The 22,980-nt window shown below is 50.3% G+C and overlaps 3 protein-coding genes across 6 annotated transcripts; 1 reads left to right on the forward strand and 2 right to left on the reverse strand.

The window, feature by feature from the left end:
• The first annotated feature begins 7 nt into the window (after positions 1 to 7).
• Positions 8 to 16,984, forward strand: NPR2 (natriuretic peptide receptor 2). Of its 4 annotated transcripts, none has more exons than XM_033123413.1 (22): positions 8 to 1,490; positions 2,337 to 2,542; positions 7,670 to 7,783; positions 8,084 to 8,219; positions 8,460 to 8,554; positions 8,782 to 8,914; positions 9,149 to 9,233; positions 9,724 to 9,853; positions 10,006 to 10,080; positions 10,294 to 10,371; positions 10,602 to 10,706; positions 10,828 to 10,899; positions 12,701 to 12,860; positions 13,039 to 13,194; positions 13,273 to 13,441; positions 13,609 to 13,755; positions 14,224 to 14,347; positions 14,534 to 14,602; positions 15,843 to 16,017; positions 16,089 to 16,187; positions 16,419 to 16,510; positions 16,643 to 16,984. In XM_033123413.1, the coding sequence occupies exons 1-22, from the start codon at positions 824 to 826 to the stop codon at positions 16,706 to 16,708; spliced, it is 3,153 nt and encodes a 1,050-aa protein (XP_032979304.1). In that variant the 5' UTR covers positions 8 to 823; the 3' UTR covers positions 16,709 to 16,984. The 4 variants fall into 4 exon arrangements, with proteins under 4 accessions (XP_032979304.1, XP_032979305.1, XP_032979306.1 ...); XM_033123414.1 differs by having other exon boundaries at positions 9,733 to 9,853; XM_033123415.1 differs by lacking the exon at positions 10,006 to 10,080 and having other exon boundaries at positions 42 to 1,490.
• A 99-nt stretch (positions 16,985 to 17,083) lies between these two features.
• Positions 17,084 to 19,459, reverse strand: SPAG8 (sperm associated antigen 8). The gene is given in 9 exon segments (XM_033123417.1): positions 17,084 to 17,387; positions 17,499 to 17,561; positions 17,684 to 17,798; positions 17,878 to 17,923; positions 18,119 to 18,293; positions 18,418 to 19,150; positions 19,253 to 19,382; positions 19,385 to 19,438; positions 19,441 to 19,459. Coding segments are annotated over 9 exon segments (1,524 nt in total). The 3' UTR covers positions 17,084 to 17,198.
• Positions 19,460 to 20,108: 649 nt separating this feature from the next.
• Positions 20,109 to 22,386, reverse strand: HINT2 (histidine triad nucleotide binding protein 2). Its single transcript, XM_033123221.1, has 5 exons — positions 22,142 to 22,386; positions 20,795 to 20,935; positions 20,593 to 20,697; positions 20,415 to 20,487; positions 20,109 to 20,295 (listed from the first exon to the last, which is right to left on the reverse strand). The coding sequence occupies exons 1-5, from the start codon at positions 22,220 to 22,222 to the stop codon at positions 20,204 to 20,206; spliced, it is 492 nt and encodes a 163-aa protein (XP_032979112.1). The 5' UTR covers positions 22,223 to 22,386; the 3' UTR covers positions 20,109 to 20,203.
• Positions 22,387 to 22,980: the final 594 nt, after the last annotated feature.

Genomic DNA, 22,980 nt, shown 5'->3' on the forward strand with positions numbered 1-22,980 from the left:
TGCCCGAGGAGTCACACTCGGCGGCCGCCGCCCGCGCAGCGAGCGGAGACGGGCCCTGCCGCGGCGACCTGACCTGGACGAGCGGCGCGCGCGGGGGCCCAGGCGGGGGGCGGGAGGAAGCGCCGGGCAGCGCCGGCAGCCCGGGCCCAGGAGGAGCTGAGCAGAGGAGCTGGGACACGGGCGGGGCCGCCGCAGCTCCGGATGGGACCAGCGCCCTGGGCCCGTTAGTCCAAGCAGGAGCTTCAGGAGAAGCCTTCACAGGGAGATTTACCCGTGCCTTTCCCTACCGTCCGGCCCAGGCCTCGCTTCGCTCCCTGCCTGCCCATGGTCCCAGTCCTTCCGCGGTGCGGGCCCCCTTCCACCTTACCCCTTGGTCCTTTTCGCCGCTCTCTGCCCTCCTAGCCCCTTCAGCTGTGAGGTAGCCCCCAGGCCTTTTCTTTGTACCAGCCTCCCCCCACCCCCACCCCATCCCAGCCTCGGATCCCTTTTGCCTTCTCAGCTTTAAGTTCATCAGTCTACTTCACCTCTCACTGTCCCCATCCCAGCCGCAGGCCCCTTTGGTCCCTCCCTCCTCCTGCCACCCGGCTCTTAGTGCTCAGTCCTTACCCAAGGCAGGCAGACCCACTCCTTACCCACCCCCTGGGCCTTCCTCCCATCTCCTCCTGTCCCACCCTACCACTTTCCTATCTCAGTCTACCTAGCTTATCCTCACTTCTCTTCCTGACCGACTTCCCCAGGTTCCAGGCTGGGTGGTGCTTGTGCCTCCCAGGTAGGCCAGAGTGGCCCCAGGATCTGGGGCTGGTGGGGCTTCTGCTTTCTCCCCATGGCACTGCCATCACTCCTGCTGTTGGTGGCAGCCCTGGCAGGTGGGGTGCGTCCTCCGTTGGCGCGGAATCTGACACTGGCAGTGGTGCTGCCAGAACACAACCTGAGCTATGCCTGGGCCTGGCCACGGGTGGGTCCTGCTGTGGCACTAGCTGTGGAGGCGCTGGGCCGGGCACTGCCTGTGGACCTGCGGTTTGTCAGCTCTGAACTAGATGGCGCCTGCTCTGAGTACCTGGCACCGCTGCGCGCTGTGGACCTCAAGCTGTACCATGACCCTGACCTTCTGTTGGGCCCAGGTTGTGTGTATCCTGCTGCGTCGGTGGCCCGCTTTGCGTCTCATTGGCGCCTTCCCCTGCTGACTGCGGGTGCTGTGGCCTCTGGTTTTGCGGCTAAGAATGAGCATTACCGTACCCTGGTGCGCACTGGCCCCTCTGCTCCCAAGCTGGGTGAGTTTGTAGTGACATTACATGGGCACTTCAATTGGACCGCCCGTGCTGCCTTGCTGTATCTGGACGCTCGCACAGACGACCGGCCTCACTACTTCACCATCGAGGGCGTCTTTGAGGCCCTGCAGGGCAGCAACCTCAGTGTGCAGCACCAGGTGTATGCCCGAGAGCCAGGGGGCCCTGAGCAGGCCACCCACTTCATCCGGGCCAACGGGCGCAGTAAGTGTGGCCCCGGCTATTTTAGGGTCAGGGGAGGAGGGTCGCTGTCTCCCTGGAGGTCAGCACTGAGACGCTGTCGATGGAGCCTGGCCTTGAGGAGCTGCACGTGGTGGTTGGGATCCAGAAGTATCAGAAGCACATGTGGACAGAGCACTTATGTGAGGGCTAAGGCATTATATCAGGGGAGCTCGCGGTCGTCAGGGGCAGATGTAAACAAGGAGGAAGATAGCCTGGGGGTGAAGCTTGTGTCGGGAGAATGTAGGACTGGGGGGGCATTGAATTTGGGGAGCAGTGTGAGTGCCCTGGGGTAGTGATGTGGTTAATGGCCGCTCCAAAATGTGTGACTGTGAGCAGAGATTTCTCAGATTGGGGTACCAAGACCCTTATAGTGTGGGTCTATAATGTCCCTAAAGTAATAATGACTGTATAAATGGGCTTTGGGGTTCAGCAGCTTGGGTTGGGAAAGGCAGGTAAAGCTCACATAGAGAAATTCTGAGCATCCAGTGCCTTTGAGTGTAGGGAAAGGCAGGGCAGAGTGGGGGAGTGAGGAGGGCTGGGTGGGGAGCAGCAGGCAGGGCTCTGGGAAGAGGAGGGCTTCAGGCTGATAGCTCCCTTTCTCTGGGGTCTGGAGTCAGACTCTGACTTCTGCCAGATGGTCTGCGTGGCCCCAGGGTACTTATGACGTAGACTCCAAGAGGGAGGGCTCGGGAGCATCTGTTGGGTGGTGGGTAGGTGAGGGCCCTCTCTGCCTTGCTAAAGATGGAAATACTGATGGTGTCAGAGAGGGGGCTGTTTGGGGACCTGGATCCGTTCTCAGGATGCCCTGTGTTGTACACCTGCTCCCAGTTGTGTATATCTGCGGCCCTCTGGAGATGCTGCATGAGATCCTGCTTCAAGCCCAGAGGGAGAACCTGACCAATGGGGATTATGTCTTCTTTTACCTGGATGTCTTTGGGGAGAGTCTCCGTGCAGGCCCCACGCGCTCTACAGGCCGACCCTGGCAGGACAATCGCACCTGGGAACAGGCCCAGGCCCTCAGAGAAGCCTTTCAGGTATCATTTGAGCCAGACTTGAGGGAGGAAGGGGACTCACAAGCCCCCACAGAAACCCCAGGAACAGGGCAGGAATTGTGAGCTGCAGGAGTGAAATGAACAGAGGCTTTTCAAGCTGAGTATCATTTTTTCTTACGTCCCCACCTTTGTGACTCTTTCTCAGTGTGCCTGCCAAGGCTCCCTCCCAAGATCCCAGAACAATGACTTTCCTCAGTGCCAGCAGTAGACTATAGTGTGGGGGAGGAAAGTACACGAAAAGATCTGGCGAGGTGAGGCATGATGTGGTACAATTATATACAAGTGCACGAAGGGATATGATTATGTGTCCTGGAACAGACAGTGAGGACTAGTGTTCAGAGGACAGAGAGTCAGTGTGGCTGGGGTTAGGAAAGGCTTTTAGAAAGCAAGTGCGGCTCTATTGTGACTTTAAAGATAGATGTCATATTCCTAGTCAGAATGCAAGAGAGGGTCCCGGCAGCCTGAACAAAGAGAAAAAGATAGAATGGGCGTGTGTGGGACACCAAGAAGATACTGACCTTGAAAGAAAGAAGGGTTCACTTGAAGCAGATACAGGAAATGGTGTTGCAAAGGTATAATCAGATTAAGGAGAGCTCTGAATCTAAGACTACGGCACATGGACATGAATGTGGTGTCCTTGAGCTTTTTTTTGTGAGAAGAAGTGTAATGACAGAATTCAGGTTGGATTGGAAGAGGAGGACGCCAGAGGCATGGAGACCACCTGTAATAGGTTAGAATGGAATGAAGTGAAATGGCCTTGAACTAGGGTCGTGATAGCAGGAATGAGGAAATGGATTTGAGAAACGATTTGTAGGGAAAGTACATGGCTCTGTTCATTTCACATGTTTGCTCAAAACTTTCAATGGCTTATTTCCTACAGAATAAAGTCCTGACTCCTTAACATGACATATAAGACCTTCTACAGTCTGTTCTCAACCCACTTTTTCACTTTTACTTCCTAGTGTCCTTCATGATGGAGTATTCCGGCCCCTGACCCCTGGGCCTCCTTGCCCCCCTGCCTTTACCCTCTTTGATCCTTTTGTCTGGAATACTCTTCCTTCCCTCACCCTGAATGTCTGCCTCTCAAAATCATACCCATGAATTACTCCCTGATCCTCCCACAAATTTTTCACTAACTTATATACATAGTGTTTCTTGTTTATTTATCCATGTCCCTCCTTTTCCCAAAAAGGATTTGAGGTGGTGTATGGGATAACCTTAAGGTCCTTTCAACCCTGAGATTCTTTGACTCTAAGTAGATATGTATGTATAAGGGCTAGTCATCTTCTCCAATGAGTAAGGTTTGATGTGGCTGTGATTATATATGTGATTGTGATTGACCAATGTGTATCCGACTGTGAATGATACTATCTGTTTGCATGCCTGAGTATGAGTCTGTGACTGTCACACCTGAACATGAGCAGTGGCAGGACAGGTTTTATTTATGTTCTAACTTTTGCCTAAAACAATCTTTTCACCTTTGTTTGTCTGGATGATGCTTGTGTATTCTTCAAGACTCAGGTCAGTTATTTTCACTTCTAGGAAACTGAATCCCCAGGTTGAACTGAGTTTCCTACTCTTGTGCTTAACTCTGTAGAACTTATACTACATAGAACTTATACATGATTCAGTCAGTATTTGATTCATTTGAAGACTGACTCATTCTGTTAGTGTTTACTGAGCACCTATTATATCCCAGTTACTGTGCTAGGTACTGGTAGACATTGGAGAACATTACAGATGTAGTAGTCCCTGCCTTTTTGGAGCTTACATTTAGTAGAATAGAAATGAAGCAAATAAATACAAACAGAACAAACTGTGATAAGTGTTACTAAAAAAAAAAGAAAAAAGAATAGTGGTATGAGAAGAGAATAAAAAGGGGACTGAACTTTAGCGAGTGTGGTTGAGGAAGATCTCTGTCCCCCTCCCACATGGGAGGACCCCATTCTGAACTGTATTCTTCTTGTGGAAGGAGCACCTCTCTTTCCTACCAGCCACGGGGTCCCAGCACTTAGGCTAGGGGAAGGAGGGATCTAGTCAGTTAACAATCAGTTATATAGATGAATTCTCAGGTTTGCCCCTCACTGCAGGCATTATTCAGACAGAAAAACAAAAAGGGAGAATATGCTACAGAAGGGGAAACAGACAGTGAAGAATATGCTGAGACGGGAACCAAGGCTTTGGGACAGGGCAGAGGTGAGGGGTGATGAGGTGGCCTCTGGCAAAGCGACTCTCATCTTTTCCTAATGCTGAAGCAGGGCAGGGGTGAGGGAAGTTGGGTAGTTAGCTCCAGCCAACGATGAAAGAGCAGAGCACCCTACCCCGGAGATACTTGGCTCACAGGGACCCCCAACCAGGCCAGTCTGGAAAAGGTGGCAGTAGAGGCGAGGAGTCCTTAATACAGATTCCCAAAGCTGTTCCAAGAGGGTGTCATGCTCAAGAAAATGGTACCAGCTCAGGCCCGATAGCTCTCGAGGGCAAAGATCTTACTCACCTTTGTATTCCATGTGCTGAGCACACATTTATTGAATTAAGGTGTGTGTTAGGGAGAGGGGGAAGAGGGCTAGGAATTCGTCTGGACAGCAGTAGAGCTGGCAGGTACTGTAAACCAAAATGATCAACCAGGATAGGGAAGAATAAGCAGATACAGTGGAATTAAAGCAGCAAATGACCAGGCTCTAAGGATCGAGACCCAGGCTGAGCATTTGAGGACTTACAGGGTCAGAAACCCAGGCAGAGGTCACAACCTAGGTGACCAACACGAGATGGGTTACAGATGGGGGACACCAACAGCTAGAATGGAAATAAGCACTAAACTAGGGGCTGTGTGTAAGGCTGAACCTCTTTTGGGGACAGTTCTTTGTCTTTTTAGGCCATAGTTGGTGCCTCCTGCTGCTGCCAGGTCTCGGTGTGGGTGGGTCCACAGGCCGAGGCAGGCGTCTGCTGCCCTTGCACATTTCCTAGGAGCAGTTGTGGCTTCCACCCACTGCTGAACCCGTTTTGGACAGCCTTTGCTTGTTGATGTTGTTGTTGTTGCCACCTGGGGTCCATTCTGAAATGGGACACAATTACTTACCTTCACCGTCTTCTCTCTAGCTCCTGAGCAAGCACAGAAATTCTTTGGAGGCTCTTCTTTCTTTTTCTTTTTCTTTCTTTTCTTTTTTTCTTTCTTTTTTTTTTCCCAGTAGCTACTAACCACAGCAAAACAGAGTCTAGCATAGCAGTTTTAAAAGTGTGGTCTTGGAATCCTGGGGGCCTCTGAAATTCTTTTAGGGGACCACGAAGTCCAAACTATTTAAAGAATTATACCAAGATGTTATTTGCCTCTGTCACTCTCATCCTTCCGTGATTGCACAGTGGAGTTTTCCAGGGGCTACGTGATGTGTGATGATGTCATCACGCTGGCAGCTAGGGAAGGTGTGCTTGTGTTTTAAACACAGTTTTTATTTCTAATATGGTAAATATTAGAAATATGGTCAGTTTTAATTTCTAATATGGTAAATATGGTAGATGTAATCCAAACAAACAAAAGCTCTTTGGGGTCCTCAATAATTTTTAGTAGTGAGACTAAGAAGTTTGAGAACTGGTAGTCTAGCAAACAAACAAACCTAGAGAATCGCTAAGGGTTTAAAAAACATTAAAAACCTATCAGCCTTTACATTGAAACATAAATTGTGCTAAACCTGACCTTTTCCAGCTCTTTTACTGACTTTTACATTTTTTTGTCTACAATATCCTGCCCTTATATTTCTCTCTTATTCTTGGAACAGGTGTTACTGAACAACCCCTCCTTAGTCCCCTTCTCCTTTTTAATTTTGCCTGAGAGCAGGAGAGCATTAGAAGTGTGTGATCAAGGCTGCAAATGCTCCAGTCTAATATAAAGCAAACTCCAATCTAATATAATGAATGTATCATAAAGCAAACTCAAGTCTAATATAATGAATGTATATTAGACACTGACTTTATTATTTCCTACCTGGAATGAATTGATATTTAATAGATCATATGTGATATATCTGGTATCTCTATGTATCGCTATCTCTGTTATCTCTATCTGGTATCTCTACATGTGCTTTCTGTGACAGGAATGAACAAAACTGGTAGAAACACTAGATTTTAATCTGTCATTTCACGAAGCCACATTTCACAAAACGTCGATCTGAAGTCTTTCCCTGATGTTGTGGTGCTAGTTTCCTGTCCAAGGCAGAGGCTGGTCTCAGTGATGGTTCAGGCCTGGGGTGGAGGCAGACACTGGTTGTGTCCATCAGTTAAGAAAGGAGAAATGTGTGAGCCGAGAGGGAGCCAGGCAGACACCCCAGTGAGAGACAGAGATACGCTGACTTGTGGCCAGTGAGATGTGTGCGTGGCTGAGACCAAATGTGTCGTTGGCTTATCTATGAAATGTATGTGGGCATGTGATTGTGTGTTTTCTCTGTGACACATGTCTATTACTTAGTGACGTGTAGGACCATGCCAGTATGCAGGACGGTGCTACTTATGGTAGGTGTCCCACGCATGTCAAATGATCCCAGATGGAATCACTGTCTCAACGTGTTTCCCTCCGTTGTCATAGGACCTAAAATCTCTTTGATTCACTGGGTGGAGGCACTGTGTTCAAGTCCCAAATGGAGATGTAAACATTTTACTGATAACATTAACAGTAATTGACACCTATAGAGGAGCTGTTGGTCAGTGGTGGCCTCGATAATGAACAGGTACCCAGAAAGGATGGGACAGAGGAGCTGTGAGTGCTGTGGCACCCTGCAGGGAGGCCCAGGGCGTCCTGGGGGCTTCAGGAAGATGAGGGGCAGGGTTTTGGGATGGAGTTGACTTCGTCTATTTCCCAGACTCTACCTTTCCAGAACCATCCTATCTGCCTTTCATGGAGGCGTGCCATTTCCTCTCCTCAGATGGATTAAACATATACCACACAGCTCCCCTGGCCCCTCACACAGGTACACTCACAAGGAGTTTAGTGTCCTCTGAGCCTTCACACTCACCCATGTGAATTTCATGTGTATTTCGCCAAGTTTCCCTGTCCTGCTTCATCGCTTCCCCGAATGCCCATCTGGAATCCTGTTCATTCTTCCCCATGTGCTCTTGGTACAGACGGTATTGGTCATCACATACCGAGAACCCCCAAATCCTGAGTATCAGGAATTCCAGAATCGTCTGCTGATCAGAGCCCGAGAAGATTTTGGTGTGGAGCTGGCCCCCTCTCTGGTAAGTAGTTATCTTTCCTGAGAATGAGGCCAGGCTTTGAGCAAAGGCTCCTCTCCCTAACTCGGCATCAAGCCGTGGCCATGGAGCCAGCCCTACTTTGTGGGCTGTCCACTTCCATCCAGGATTTTTCCTTCTGCCCCAGTGTCCAGTGAGGTAGGGATGGCATCTCAGGAATGAGGGGAGGGAAGAAAGCAAACCAGAGGAGAGAAAAGGTGGAAAGAGACCCCAGCGATGGGAAGGGGGTGGGGGCGGGGGCCTGGCAGGACATTGGGAGAGCACTGCTGAAGTTACCGCCCCCAGATGAACCTCATCGCTGGCTGCTTCTATGATGGGATCCTGCTGTATGCTGAAGTCCTGAACGAGACAATACAGGAAGGAGGCACCCGGGAAGATGGACTTCGAATTGTGGAAAAGATGCAGGGACGAAGATACCAGGGTAATAAAGAGGGTCAGACGGAGACCAGAGGGCTGCTGTCAGGTTCAGAAGTGGAGTGGGCAGAAGCAAGTACAGATAACTGGGGCAGGGAGGACAGTTAGGGGTCAGAGAACATGGCAGAGGTGGACACATATTAGGAGCGGGGGCAGGGATGGACTCTGAGGTAACTGGGGGGCCTGGGGGGGTAGGAGAGCAGCCTAGGGTAGGTCTCCAAGTCAGGGTTATGCTTTTCTGTCTTAGGTGTGACTGGACTGGTCGTCATGGACAAGAACAATGACCGGGAGACTGATTTTGTCCTGTGGGCCATGGGAGACCTGGACTCGGGGGACTTTCAGGTGATGGGGGAGGAGGCAGGGAGGAGAGTGTGGGCCCTGCGAGTCCAGCTTTCAAGGGTTCAGCAGGGGCAGAATCAAAGGTACTAGAGGCAGGAACGTACTTTCTCCACTGGAGTGGCGTCCTGGGTCAGTGGGAGGCTGAGGAGAAACGCAGCCAAATAACTGGGGTCTGGGGGAGGAGGCTGGTGGGAGCAGGCCTGTGGGCCCAGTTCTCTCCTTCCTCACAGCCTGCAGCCCACTACTCAGGAGCAGAGAAGCAGATTTGGTGGACAGGACGGCCTATCCCCTGGGTGAAGGGGGCACCCCCCTTGGACAATCCCCCCTGTGCCTTTGACTTGGACGACCCATCCTGTGATAAAAGTGGGTGTGTGCAGGGACCGGGAGCAGTCCTTCTCCCTTTACTTTCCATCCTTCTCCCTCCCGTCACTTACACCCCACCCCCACCTTAGCTCTACCTTTACCTCTACTTCTGCTTTCCCCCCTCCTTACTTCTTTCCCTCCAGAAATCTATCTACTGCCTGCACCCTGAGCATCACCCCCTCCCATTCTCACAACTCCACACAGTCTTTCTCAGGGTCCCCTTCTTTCCTTCAGCTCCACTTTCCACTCTGGCCATTGTGGCTCTGGGCACAGGAATCACCTTCATCATGTTTGGTGTTTCCAGCTTCCTCATTTTCCGGTGAGTTCCGGGCTTTCCACTGATCTCCTCCCTCCCTCCCTCCCTGTTGCCACACAGCCTTCTGGCTGAGGCCACTAGGTCCCAATAACGTGGGGTGGGGGTGGCAGGTCTCTTAACTTGGTGGTTGTCTCTTTGACCTAACGTCCTAACTCTAGCTGTTCTCATTAGTTTTCTTTTAGCCTTGGTGTTGTTTTCCCACTTTTGGTTCGAGACTGGGTATACTAACTAGTGATTCTGAGTGGGGTCTTACAAATGCAAAGGTGAATTTTCCATAGATGCTACCATTTTAGGAAATAATTTTCACCTTCAGCCTCTGTGTTTTTAAATGAGCACAGGGCATGTGTCAGATCTGTAGAGGATGCAGCCTCTCTCAGTCCTGTCTCTTGGGTGTAACAATTGCAGCTTCAGGAGCTGCAGGGAAGCCCCTGCAGCCCCGCTGTTGGCTTATGGGGTGGTAGGATTGGGCTTGCCAGTCAACTGAGGTGTGCAGTCCTTACAGAAAACTGATGCTGGAGAAGGAGCTGGCCAGCATGTTGTGGCGCATTCGCTGGGAAGAGCTGCAGTTTGGCAATTCAGAGCGATACCATAAAGGTGCAGGCAGCCGCCTCACACTGTCACTGGTGAGCCCTTGTCTCAGCTGTCCCCTCTGCTTCCCGTCCTTTCTTACCCTGGACCTTTCCCAGCACATTGGCCTGTAATGATAGCCCCTGCACTACCACCATCATCTAATGTTCCTTTCATCCTTCCGCCTCCATGTTGCCCTTGGCCCCAGCGGGGATCCAGTTACGGCTCGCTCATGACAGCCCATGGGAAATACCAGATCTTTGCCAACACCGGTCACTTCAAGGTGAACAGTCATCCGCTTGTTCTGGTCCCCACCATTTCATCCTGTCTCATCCCCATATGTCACCTCTTCCCGTGAACCTCTGCCCCTCATAACCCTCCTCTTTATGTCCAGCGGAGCTCCTGGATGCTCCTGCAGTTCTCCAGTATTCCTAGTACCCAGTATTCCTTCTTCTGATACTAATTTTTTCTTTTCCCCTTTCACTCCCACCATCAGGGAAATGTTGTCGCCATCAAACATGTGAATAAGAAGCGCATTGAGCTGACCCGGCAAGTTCTGTTTGAACTCAAACATGTATGTAATGGTGTATGGGTTGAGGGCGAAGGGTAAACAGGGATGAGGAAGAGGAGGAGGGAAGACTGTGGAGTAGTAAAATTGGCTCAGAGGGCAAGGGGTTTGTTTATAAATGACTCAAAATTGCAGGTACAATTAAGAGATAGGTCCTCGCATGCAGGGGTAGATTTCTGTATCTGATTTTTAGTTTTTTCAGTTCTCTCTCCCAACACTTGTTTTTGTTTTGCTAGATGAGAGATGTGCAATTCAACCATCTCACTCGCTTCATTGGTGCTTGCATAGACCCTCCCAACATCTGCATTGTCACGGAGTATTGTCCTCGTGGGAGTTTGCAGGTGAGGCATAGGTAGGAATTATAGGGATGGGGGAGATAGGCCCCACGTGACGTGGACTCTATGCAGGTGCTAGCTAGTGGGACAAGGATAGTCACATAATCTACTCCATGTCACTTGCCAGGATATTCTGGAAAATGACAGCATCAACTTGGACTGGATGTTTCGTTATTCACTCATTAATGACCTTGTTAAGGTGAGTTTTCCCCGCTCCTCCTTAAGAGCACGTCTGCTTTAAATGCCTCCATCTTTTTATCTTTGCTTATGATTTCTCCTAGTCCTCTAAAAGTCCTGTTCTCTCCCTTATTCTTAGGGTTGGATAATAATGGGTAAACAAAAATCTGGGGTTTTTAATTGGGAGGGATAAGTTTTGTCTGCCACAAAGAGTCCTGTACTTGTAAAGCATTGTCGTCTTCCTGCCCTAGATATTTCAGATATCTATCTGTCTGTCTATCTATCTATCTATCTATCTATCTATCTATCTATCTATCTATCTATCTATCTTCCTATCTCCTTCCCTTCCTCCATCCCTCCCTCCCTCCTCCCCTCCCTTTCTCCATCCTAGAGCTTATATTAAAATCTTTTAGCAGGGAAAACATCCATGGGGTCTCCAACCATATTTGTCTTCTGTTTTTTTTCTCATCACTTACTCTCTGACCAATATTTGGCATATCCGTTCTTTTGAAAAACCGAAATTTAAAAAAGAACACTTACTAGTAAAACTAAGAGAAATCGAAGAAAATGATACTACACCTTTGGTATCTTCTGATATACTAGGTTTCAGCTATTTTCAGGTGACCAAGAGGTCCATGGATTTGTGGAGTTATATATTTGAATCTGGCATGAGTTGGACAGGTGTTTAGAAGCAAGTCCTATAGCCAGTGAGCTAGCCTAGTGGATCACCCATATCACACCTGAAGCTGACTTTGGTTTTTCTGCTTAATTCTCAGGAGGTTATTTTAAAAATATGTTTTTGTGTGAAAGTTTGCGATTAAATGAGAGATAAACATATTACATAAAGTTGATATGGTGCCCAACCAGAGGTGTGATGATAAATATAAGAAAAACACGACTCTTGAGAGAACAGTGGTTTGGTGGAAAAGTGATTTAGACTGAAGCTAGAAGCCTAATCATTTCTATATTCACAAATTTGGAGATTCCCAAAGGTTTTGTTGCTGTCAAAAGGAATAAGAAGGAAGAGTTTACAGAGACTAGAGTTATATATTGTTTAGGTCCAGAGCTGACCAGATAGGCAGATGTGTTTTGGTTAGCATACAGAGCATGGTATCCTTTTCTGTTACACCTGAACTAACATGGGTGGGTCCCAGAGTTTCCTTTTGGGAAGCACCATTCTGCCCTCTTATAACCTGCTTTATAGTCCCTCAGAGACAAAGGTTCTCTCCTCTTTGGCCCCATGGGGCCAGAAGTTCAGGTTTTTGTATTTATTATTTTCTACACTTTCTCTCTGGCCCAGAATTCCCTCTGATAGATCACTATCCTCCTCCATCCTGACTTGCTTGCCTGCACATGGTTATACGTTCACGTTTACAACTGGTTAGTCTTGCTTGATGCTTCTAGGTATTCATGATACTTGGTTCTCAAGCCATATCTTCCTAAGTAGTGGCCATGCATTTGAGGCCCCCATGGGTGTCTTATTCTTGGAGTTCACCTTCGTAGCTCTGTTCCCTTCACTGCTCGGAAGACTGACGGCCCTTTCCAGGGCAGTGACTGATAGCTCCCTAGGTCCCTCCTCCTACGCGTTTCTCCTGTCTCGGGTGCCTGGGTGCCAATAAACCGCATCTGGTACCAGGAAGGGATGACTCTCCTCTTCTGCCTGCTTCCTTGGGTGGAAACTGCACAGAGGATGCCTTCCACAGTTAGCGTATTGTTTTTCTGGTCCCAAGATCTGTAGACAGCTAGCTAATGCCCATCTCCTGGAGAGCGGGAATCCTAAGGCAGACATGATCCAATGCCATGACTTGATCTGTATCCCGCAGGGCATGGCCTTTCTGCATAACAGCATTATTGCATCACATGGGAGTCTCAAGTCCTCCAACTGTGTGGTGGATAGTCGTTTTGTGCTCAAAATCACAGACTATGGCCTGGCCAGCTTCCGATCGACTGCTGAACCTGATGACAGCCACGCCCTCTATGCCAGTGAGGCCTTCCCCCACAGCCCACTTTTATATTTCTCCTCTGGCCCTGATCCTTTCCACCGCCGTAGGGTGGGAGAGGGAGATGGAGTGACAGTAATGTGGGGAGCATTATGGGAAGGAGCCCAGGTGGGCTTGGAAATACCTTTTGAGGAGTTGGTCAGCCTGTTCCCTCTTTTCAGAGAAGCTGTGGACTGCCCCAGAACTGCTCAGTGGGAACCCCTTGCCAACCACGGGCATGCAGAAGGCTGATGTCTACAGCTTTGGGATCATCTTACAGGAGATAGCGCTTCGCAGTGGTCCTTTCTACTTGGAGAGCCTGGACCTCAGCCCCAAAGGTGACAGTCAATCTACTATCCACAGCCTCCTCTACCTGGTGGGCCCTGTTCTTCATCCAAAGCCTTTATCACCCTCAGAGATTGTCCAGAAGGTCAGAAATGGTCAGCGGCCATATTTCCGGCCTAGCATTGACAGGACCCAACTGAATGAAGAGCTAGTTCTGCTGATGGAACGATGTTGGGCCCAGGACCCAGCTGAGCGGCCAGACTTTGGACAGATTAAGGGCTTCATTCGCCGTTTTAACAAGTGAGAGAGCCCTGAAGGGCAGGGGCTTTCCAGAGACAGAAGCCTCATCCGGCTTAGTGGATGAGGTGGGGCTGGTTGGGGCCAAGAAGGTGGGTTGGGAAGGAAGTCCTGGGAGTCTTGAGAATCTTGGAGCAGGTACCATATTCTGGCCTCTCCCACCCCACCAGGGAGGGTGGCACCAGCATACTGGACAACCTCCTGTTGCGCATGGAACAGTATGCCAATAATCTGGAGAAGCTGGTGGAAGAACGCACACAGGCTTATCTGGAGGAGAAACGCAAGGCTGAGGCTCTCCTCTACCAAATTCTACCCCAGTGAGACTTTTGTCCTCCTTCCTGAATTTTCCTTTGATATTCTGCTCTGTTGGATCCCACCTCATCGATTTCCTGAGAACTCACCTCCCAACTCTTAGAACCCTGCTTTGTTACATCTGGCTGCAGTGAGCCTTTTTGGCTAGAGACTGTGTTTTCATTCTGTCTCCAATTGAGCTGTGCTACCTTCTTCTTAGGGCACTGCTCTACCATGCCTTTGCTCCAGCAAGCGTAGGCAGAACAATCCCCACTTGAGACATTTACCCCCATCCCCACGCAGCCCCTTCCAACCTCCCATCCCTGTCCACTTTATGTCGTGCTAGACTGTAATGTCTCCCTCGCCACCTTCCATCTCCTCCGCCAGGCTCAGCTTTTATGTTAGAACTCATTTCTGCTCCAGCTCACACTTTTCCTCTCTCCCCCTCCCATCCTCTTTCTGAGTGTAGCTCAAATTGCACCCTTGCTTTCTAGTTCCGTGGCAGAGCAGTTAAAACGGGGAGAGACGGTACAGGCCGAGGCCTTTGACAGTGTTACCATCTACTTCAGTGACATCGTTGGTTTCACGGCTTTGTCAGCAGAGAGCACCCCCATGCAGGTGAGAGCCATAGGTGTGATTAGGGGCCGGGATAAGGACCTGGGGGAGCTACACTGCGGCATAGGGACCCTTGATAATAGGAAAGATTCGTTTGTTTGGGAGTTCCCATATCTTGGTATGGCTCTTGGGTTAAGCATTCTTAGAAAGTTGGAACAAGTCTCAGGCCACAACTTTCCCATCCATTAGGTGGTGACACTTCTTAATGACCTGTATACCTGCTTTGATGCCATAATTGACAACTTTGACGTCTACAAGGTGAGAGCTGGGGCTACCCTCCTACTAAGTCCCCTTTAAAACCCAGTTTCCCTGAACCCCCATACCTTATGTGCTCCATGGTCAATTTTCCCTCCAGCATCCTCGTGCTGGAGTGCTATTTGTAGACAAATGAGGCTCTGGCACTCTATACATTCCACTCTCATTTCTTGTGAATCCTTAGGCTTCCCCCTAACCGGAACCATCATGAAATTTAGCCCCTATCTGCTACATTTTGCCTGGGGTTATAAATACAGCCTATCCATCTATTCTCTTCTCTCTATCTCTTCCAGACATGGAGGAGAAGAATCATACAAGATGTGGGTACAGAATGATTTATTGGGGTTAGGGACAAGCTATGTTGTAAAAGCTTTTTGTTGAAATTACTGAGTTGGCGCAGGGTTGCACTTTATTGTGCTTTGGGAGTAAAAATTATTTGGATTTGAATATTGGCTTTGGGGCTGGGTGGCCTTGAGCAAATAACAGAAGCTCCCTGAGCCTCAGATGTTTTATCTGTCACATAGGAATAATAGATTAATTGTGGAAAGTGCCTAACATTGTGCAGATAATAAATATCCATTCCTGTCCCTTCCCTTTGGACTTAGTCTACCATCTGTTATTACTGTAACGAAGACCTCTCATAAACCCTTCACCTAGATTTTCAACAATTGCTTATATTTTCCCTATTTGCTTTATTTTTTAAAAATCTATATTATTTTCTGAACCATTCGAGAGTAAGTTTCAGACATAGTGCCCCTTTATCCCTGGACAGTTCAGTGTCTAGTTCCTAAAAACAAGGACATTCTCTCACCTAGCTTCAGTATAATGAACAAAGCCAAGTGCCTGCTTTCTTACCTCGACAGTTAAGGCTGTCTGAGGCCTATTTCACTGGGCCTGCTTAACCTCCTTACCAGCTTCTGTGTTCTCTAGGTCAGCCCTGTTTTCTTGCTTCCCATTCCTGCCAGCAGAACCTAGCTGTCCATGTCCTGTTGCAGACTGGGTGTCCATTCAAACATTTATCAAGTATTCGCCAGGTGCTGGGGTGGGGCAGGAGGATTTAAAGATTCCCTTGACTTCTGCTTCTCCCTAAAGTGTCAGGACCGTGACACTAATTTTTCTAGTCAGTATTCTGGCCTCTCAGGCTTTCTGATGACTCATAGTGGTATCTAGCTTGTCTCCTTCTACTGTTCCCCATTCCTGCTGATACAGATAGAGGTGACCTTTTAATCCCCCTCTCAATCAGGTAGAGACGATAGGAGATGCCTACATGGTAGTATCTGGTCTCCCAGGCCGAAATGGTCAACGCCATGCCCCGGAAATTGCTCGTATGGCCCTAGCATTACTGGATGCAGTTTCTTCCTTCCGCATTCGCCACCGACCCCATGACCAGCTGAGGCTACGCATAGGGGTCCACACGGGTAAGGTTAACTCTCACTCCAGCCCTACTATCCACTTTTCCCCGGCTCTCCCAACCTGTTTCTTCTCGTAGGGCCCGTCTGTGCTGGGGTCGTTGGCCTGAAGATGCCCCGCTATTGTCTTTTTGGAGACACAGTGAACACTGCTTCCCGGATGGAGTCTAATGGTCAAGGTGAGCCGTTAGCCCTCAATCCCAGCTTCAGTCTCAATCTGTGTTGCCCTTTTCTTCTTTTCAGAGTTCCTCCAAATCTCTCAGTCTGAGACCACACTTCCTGACTGCCCCATCCCTGGACTGAGAGCCTTCTGAGGGGAGGTGGTTGGGTAAAGCTCTCTTAGACACCACCAATTCTTCTGTTGCCTTTTCTTTGATTCTTCTTTCCACCATACCCCCATCCTACCACAGCCCTGAAGATCCATGTCTCCTCCACCACCAAGGATGCCCTGGATGAGCTAGGATGCTTCCAGCTAGAGCTTCGGGGGGATGTGGAGATGAAGGTGATGGCAGGCCATGGGGAATGGGTCATGGAAAGGGAGGATGAAAGTGATTATGGGGGTCATGGGGGAAGAGAGGGAGATGAAGGGAATAACACAGAAGAATCTGAATTATCTCCACTCCCTCACTCCCAGGGAAAAGGAAAGATGCGAACTTACTGGCTCCTAGGAGAGAGGAAAGGACCTGCTGGACTTCTCTAAACCCCAATTCTTTCCAAGCCAGACAATCTCCTGCTGCCGATACCTGGGTAGGCAGTGGCCACCATCTCTCCACACATCAGAAATGGACATTGTCATATGAAGTGGAAACCAACGTGCACAAAAACCCTACCTTATATGGAAATTGTTGCCCTTTGCCGCTCAGCCTTGTATATATACCTTCCCCTCTCTGGCCTGGTTCCCTTCTTCCCTACCTTCTGTACATATCTGTATCTAAACCAGAATATTTTGGCCAAATATAAAACAACAAAAACATCATGATGTCATAGTTTGGGTTAAAGGCAACTCCAAGGAAAGGTTATGGGGTATGGACATGGAAACTCAGGGAATCGCTGAATTAGCAGACTCAGGATGAGAGAGAACCCTTTATATAAAGCCCCTTCACCAAATACAACAATTCACTTCCTCTCCACGTCTCCAGCACAGACAGAAATAGATTCCATATTCCACATCCCACTTCCCTCCTCAGCCCTTAGACAGTTCTACCCCTTCCACCACCCTGTCCTCCGCCCTGACAGCCAAGGGAAGAGATTTCTCCCAGTTGGTGGGAGTAATTCTCAGGGTCATAGGGCAGAGGCTGCCCCAGGGACAAAGGCACTGGCGTAGAGAAGCTGCAGTTCTTCCGGAATGGTGTGTCCAGTGTCTTGATGTTACTGACACCCTGCCGGAGTGCCAGAATGAGGACAAATCCTACTCTCTGCCAAGCCAGCACAGAACAGCCTCTTCCCTTCCTCCTTCACCCCATTCCCAGTGCCTGGTCACCCTCACACACCGGAAGCTGTGGTGCCCTCTGTATCCAGAAGGTTTCGGGCTGCTCCTTACGGTAGTCATGAGGCTGTAAGGGAGAGATAGTGAATAACTCTTGGCCTGAAGCTCCCTCTCTCAACCTCTGGGCCTGCTGCTTTCCCACCGCCTGCCAGAGCCCAGCTGCGCATGTTGGGTAGGATGGGTTCTTACCTTGGTTGGGGCAGGAGGCCCTGCCTGCACCAGTTCCTTTTGGTAGTCATGGTGTGTCACAGACTTGATCTCAGAGTACTCCCTTGTGGGTTCCCGCTCTGCCTGCACCTCTTTACTATACAGTCCTGAGGGTGTTAAGTCCGTTTTCCCTGATTTCCCCCCTCCCCCCTTTTCCCTTTCCCCCAGACTCTCACCAGATCTGGGGGTACAGGAGCATCTCCAGCATGGCCTCACGCTTCCCTGTGGGAGGGCAGGGAGCGGATAGAGTGGGGGAGTCTGGTTAAGCAGCAGGCCCATGAGAAATATTTTGGAAAAGGAAGGAAAATCATGGGGTTTTGCCCTTCTACCCACTGGACCATCCATAGTCCCACTAGAAATTCCTTCCTCTTTTTTCTCTAACGGACTCATTCTGGCCCATTCTCGCACGCTTCACACCTCGAATTGGCTGACAGTGGTTTCCTGGTGGCTGGTATGAGTCTTTATGAGTGGTGCTGAGGGGCGTGGATGGCTGTCGCTGTAGGGTTAGCAGTCCCTGGTGTCCATGTCGGAAGAAGAAACCCTCAGAGCAACCGTGCATGCTTGGAACTTGATCCAGGTGGTTTGTGGCTCTCTGTGGGCCCCAAGTTGAGTGACCATGATATCCTTGCTGGTACCCACCCTCATGATAAACCACTGCCTCCCCCATAAAACTGGGGGCAGCCCTCAGGAAAAGGGAGCAGGTCAAAACCTGATACCTCTTCCTCCCAGTTGTAGAGAAGGCACTGGCCCCTGGGCAATGTTTCACTGAGAACTTTATGTTTCCCTTCAACCTCAGGGGGCTTCCATAGCCCTCGGGCACCAGGTTCTGAGACTTGCAAAAATTTCCAGGGTTGTTTCTGAGGCTCCCCATGGCAATGATTCCAGGGGGCATAATTAGGGACCAGGTCTGCCCTGGGATTTCTAAAGCCTGGAAGAGTGAAGGGACTGAGCTCAGGGTCATGGCCATGGCCTGGACTAGGGCCAGAGTCACAGACTGGACCAGGGCCAGAATCAGGACCAGTGCCTTGACCAGAGCCATGGCCAGGGCCAGAGCCACTGCCAGAACCAGACCTGGAACCAGGAACAGGTCCAGGGCTAGAACTAAGGTCATTTGTAGTACAGGGATCCCGAGCAATACAGGAAACATAGACAGGCTTAAAGCCCAATCTTCCATGGCCTATCTTGTGGGTAAAGCTGGGTCCAGTGCAGGGGTCTGGAAGAAGACTGTCAGAGGAGGGATCCGTGGAAAGACTTGGCTCAACGTAGGGCTCTCCGGTCTTTGCAGATAAGGTAGCTGCTTTGGCTGTGGAGGCGGCTTCAGAGGCTGCAGCAGCTGCTGTAGCTGCTGCAGTTGCAGCTGCCAGGGCCGACCTAGGACCGGGATCGGAAGAAGAAAACGGTTGGGAAGTTGACTCTAGCCTTTCGGAGCTGGTCTGTTGGTGTATAGATCTGAAAGAAAGCGAATGCATCAAAGTTGTCAAAAGCTCAGCAGAGGAAATCCGCTAACGTTCCTTGTCCCCTTATGCCTGCAGCCAGAGCTGCGGCTCTCACCGCGACTGCGATCCCTCAGTAGAATCAGGGGTCTCCATCTTCAGATACCAGCTACCGGGTTGCCATAGAGACAGTAAATAATTCCAGGAGACTGCGCAGAACTGGAGCTGGGCGGACGTGGAGGGTGGGGGTGGAGGCAAGTTCCCTGAGGGGCGGAAGTCTGAAACCTGGTGCGGTGCGGGAAGTCGCTTTCGGTCCGGACTCCATTCGGCCGCATCCCTGGCTTTTAAGGTTCCGCTGGTCTAAAGCCTCGCCCTCCAAACCTAAGCATGATTCTTTGAGCCTTTCTAAGGTGGCTGTGTTGGAGAAAGGCACTGGACTGTGGTATCAGACAAAAGCCTACTTAGTGTGTTTATGTAGGTGCAACGGTAGCTTCCCCTTAGCTCAGTCTCAAAAGTGGGGGGGAACTTTTTCAAACATGTTATGGATGAAAATGTATCAGACGAGCTTAAAGGCAAAATGGTGAGATAGAGGGATTAGCAGCTCTTTTTTGGTGTGATTGCTTTGCCCCCAATAGAAGGCCCTCATATGGACCACCACCCTTCTCCCAGATCCTCTTATAACTTGGATTGGCAGCTGAATAAGGACCAGGATTGAGCACATCTCACTCCTGGCACTCAATCTCTTCTTATTCATTCAGGCTTATTCCTATTGCTGCTTGTCTAGAAGCTTGACCCAGGTGGACTATAGTCATGAAGACTCACGGATATAGGCAAATGCTCCTTTAACTACAGTATGGGCCTCCTCAGTGTCTCTTACTCAGATAATAGTCAAGGGGAATCATAACCTTGAATCAGTGTTTCTTTCTTATTTGTGGTATACATCTTTACATATATTTTAAGACAGAGATCCAAAATTGAGGGAAAGCAAGTTTATTTAAACATCACGGGGTCCCTTTCCCTCCACCCCATCCAAGCATCCAGATCTGGGGTCCTTGGTTAGTTGGTAGGTTCAACCTGGAGGCCACTGGAGCTGTCGGCCCCCAAGTACGTGAATGTGCAGGTGATACACAGATTGTGCTCCCAGCTTCCCATCATTGATCACTGAAATGGAGCTTGGGGTTAGTGGGTTGGGATCATGGCTAAGGTCAAAGAATGAAGATCATATTGAGAAGTAGGTCTGAGAATTCATAGGTGAGGGGCTCAAGGGCCAAATCACTCACCAAGTCGGTATCCATCTTTCAGCCCCTCAGCCTTTGCTGTCTTCTTGGCCACAAGGAGAAGGTGTCCTAGAAGCTACAGGGAAAGGGGAAGGACACAGGGAGCTTTATTCACAGGGAACAAAACCTGTAGCTGAGTTCAGGGCTTCCCCCAGCTAAACCTTGGTCCTGTTTTTCTCACCTGCTGGTCTTCTTCTTCAGCCTGGCTAATCCGAGGAATGGGTTTCTTAGGAATGACCAGGAAGTGCACAGGAGCCTGAGGAGCCACATCACGGAATACGAGACACTGGGAGCAGGGACAGGCCAGAGGCCACCACGTTACTTCAACAAACTAGATGTTATGTATGAATCTCCTATGGGGATGAGTCCTCAGGGCACCCCACCTGCTGGTCCTCATATAGAATGTCAGCTGGGAGGCTTCGATCCAGGATCCTGGAGAAGATGGTTGGGGCTGTTCCCCCAGGAGCTGCCTGCTGGGCCTTGGCCACTTCATTCCCATCATTCACACCTGCAGCTCTTCGGACCTGAAGGTGGGTCAGACACACCCAAGGGAGGGAGTTGGTAATACCTTTCCCATGTACTCAGTTGGGGCTGGCAGAGGCTGGGCACCGATAGTCATTAACTGAACCCTTCTGAGAACCTGTTAGTTGTTCCCACCCAAAGGAAAAGTTCCTCAATTTCAGAGCATCAGCAGCAGAGAGTAGGGCTAAAGAGTGTTGGGCCTCGTTAGATAACAGGCAGTATTACAATACAGGACTCAGCAGTCCAGTTGATTTCCGCTTCTAAAGTATCTAGGAAATCTAGCACTGTTCAGGCGAAAGGATTCAGCATGACAATCTGGAGACGTAAGTCCCAGTTCCTATTTTACCACGGATTTACCTTAGATAAATCCCTTCTCTTGGCATCAAATATAAAATAAAGGGGGTACTTTGCATCATCATCTCTTAATACCACTTGGAGCTCTTTCCATTCACTCTACCTTGTTAATGTTTCCTCTTATTTCCATTGTTTTCTGATCTTTAAGCCATGTTACCTGCTTTATTCGAGTTTTAATACAATTGCCCTGTTTGACACAAGGCCGGTGGGTGTCACATTTGACCTCTTACTGTAACTTTTAACTCCAGTCCCCTGAATTAGTGAACTCAGCAGCCCCAGCCCCAGGGCATTCAGGGTCGGGAAATCCAAGTTTCCCCAGGACCCAGGGAAGGCTGAAGTCAGTGCTCTCACATTGTGGGACAAAGGGACGGGATGAATCTGACCCCTCCAGTCGCTCTGGCAAGTGGGGAAGATGAGAGGTTAACACTAGTACGCAGAAGGCCAGGGGCCTGAAGAGGGTCAGAATACTGCCTCCGAGAAGAGACAGATCACTTCCTGCAGGGGGCACTGAGGGGGCTGCTCCAAGCAGGCGTTCGGTGAGCTGGGCTTCTGGCAGGCTTGGGAGAAGGCAGCAGCCTCCGCGTGGACCCTGTTCCGACCTCGGGGCCCGGGCCTGTGGAGGGCGTCACTCATCGCCAGTTCGCTTCTCTCGCGGCGAGGCTTTCTCGGAGAGGCTGCCGCGACCACCAGTCCCACCTCACCGCACAGCCCTGGAGCTTGAGCCTCGGGATCGGTCCTCGCGAGGTCGCAGGGTTGCGCGCGCCTGGGGGAGCCGAGGAGGAACGCGGCTCCCGGGCCCCGGAGGACGTCAGAGCCCGCAGGACACCCTCCTCGCCCCCACGGCCACTTCTCACCTGCGCCCCCCGCGGCCCTGCGACCGCCACAACCCTGCGCGCCACGCGCAGCCCGGCAGCCAGCACCAAGGCCGCCGCCATCTTCCCCTCGGCCGCGGGAACCTGTCACCGGGGCCAGCACTCAGGCTCTGCGGCCCGTAGGAGGTGGAGCTGCCAGGGAGCAGGCGAAAGGAAGCCATTGGCTCCGCCAGCCGCAGGGAGCGAGTCCTGCCATTCCATTGGGTCACACTCCTGGCCCTCCTGCACGCTGCCCCATAGCCCAGAGGGTGGTTCAGTTCACTCCATTGGGTCCGCCGCTGAAATCTTTTCAGCCCATTGGCTGCTTCTGCCAACTCGACGATTTTTCCACTCCATTGGCTTCTTCTAGTCAGCGTGAAAGTTGCTTTTCCATTAGAGCCCCTAACTAGTTTTGCTATGAGATAGTTTCTCACTGCATTGGAAGGAAAAAGAGACCTAGAGATGGGATTTTCCTTCAGCTGGCTCTGATACACACCCATCGGCCGCATTTAGGTTGCAGCGCCCGAGTGGGTGGGGCTTTTCCGTTATTGGCTCCTCCTATTCAGGTCTTGGCCTTACTGCTGGGCTGGGAGGAAGAGGCCAGCACTCCGTCACCTGCCGCGCAAAGCCTCTAAGACTGTAGACCCTTCACCGCATTGGCCAGGAGGAGGGCGGGGTCCTGATGGCACTCAGCTCTTATTGGCTCCAGGAACCACCGCTAACCCCCAGTCCAAGGCCTTTGGAATCCCGGAAAAAAGAGGCGGGTGGAGGACACCGGGCAGACGGGGCTAAAGGTGATTTGGGATGGGGTCCTTTTTTTTTTTTTTTTTTTAACTGGCGAG

This window comes from Rhinolophus ferrumequinum, chromosome 12 (assembly GCF_004115265.2).
Source record: "Rhinolophus ferrumequinum isolate MPI-CBG mRhiFer1 chromosome 12, mRhiFer1_v1.p, whole genome shotgun sequence".
Lineage (NCBI taxonomy): Eukaryota > Metazoa > Chordata > Mammalia > Chiroptera > Rhinolophidae > Rhinolophus > Rhinolophus ferrumequinum.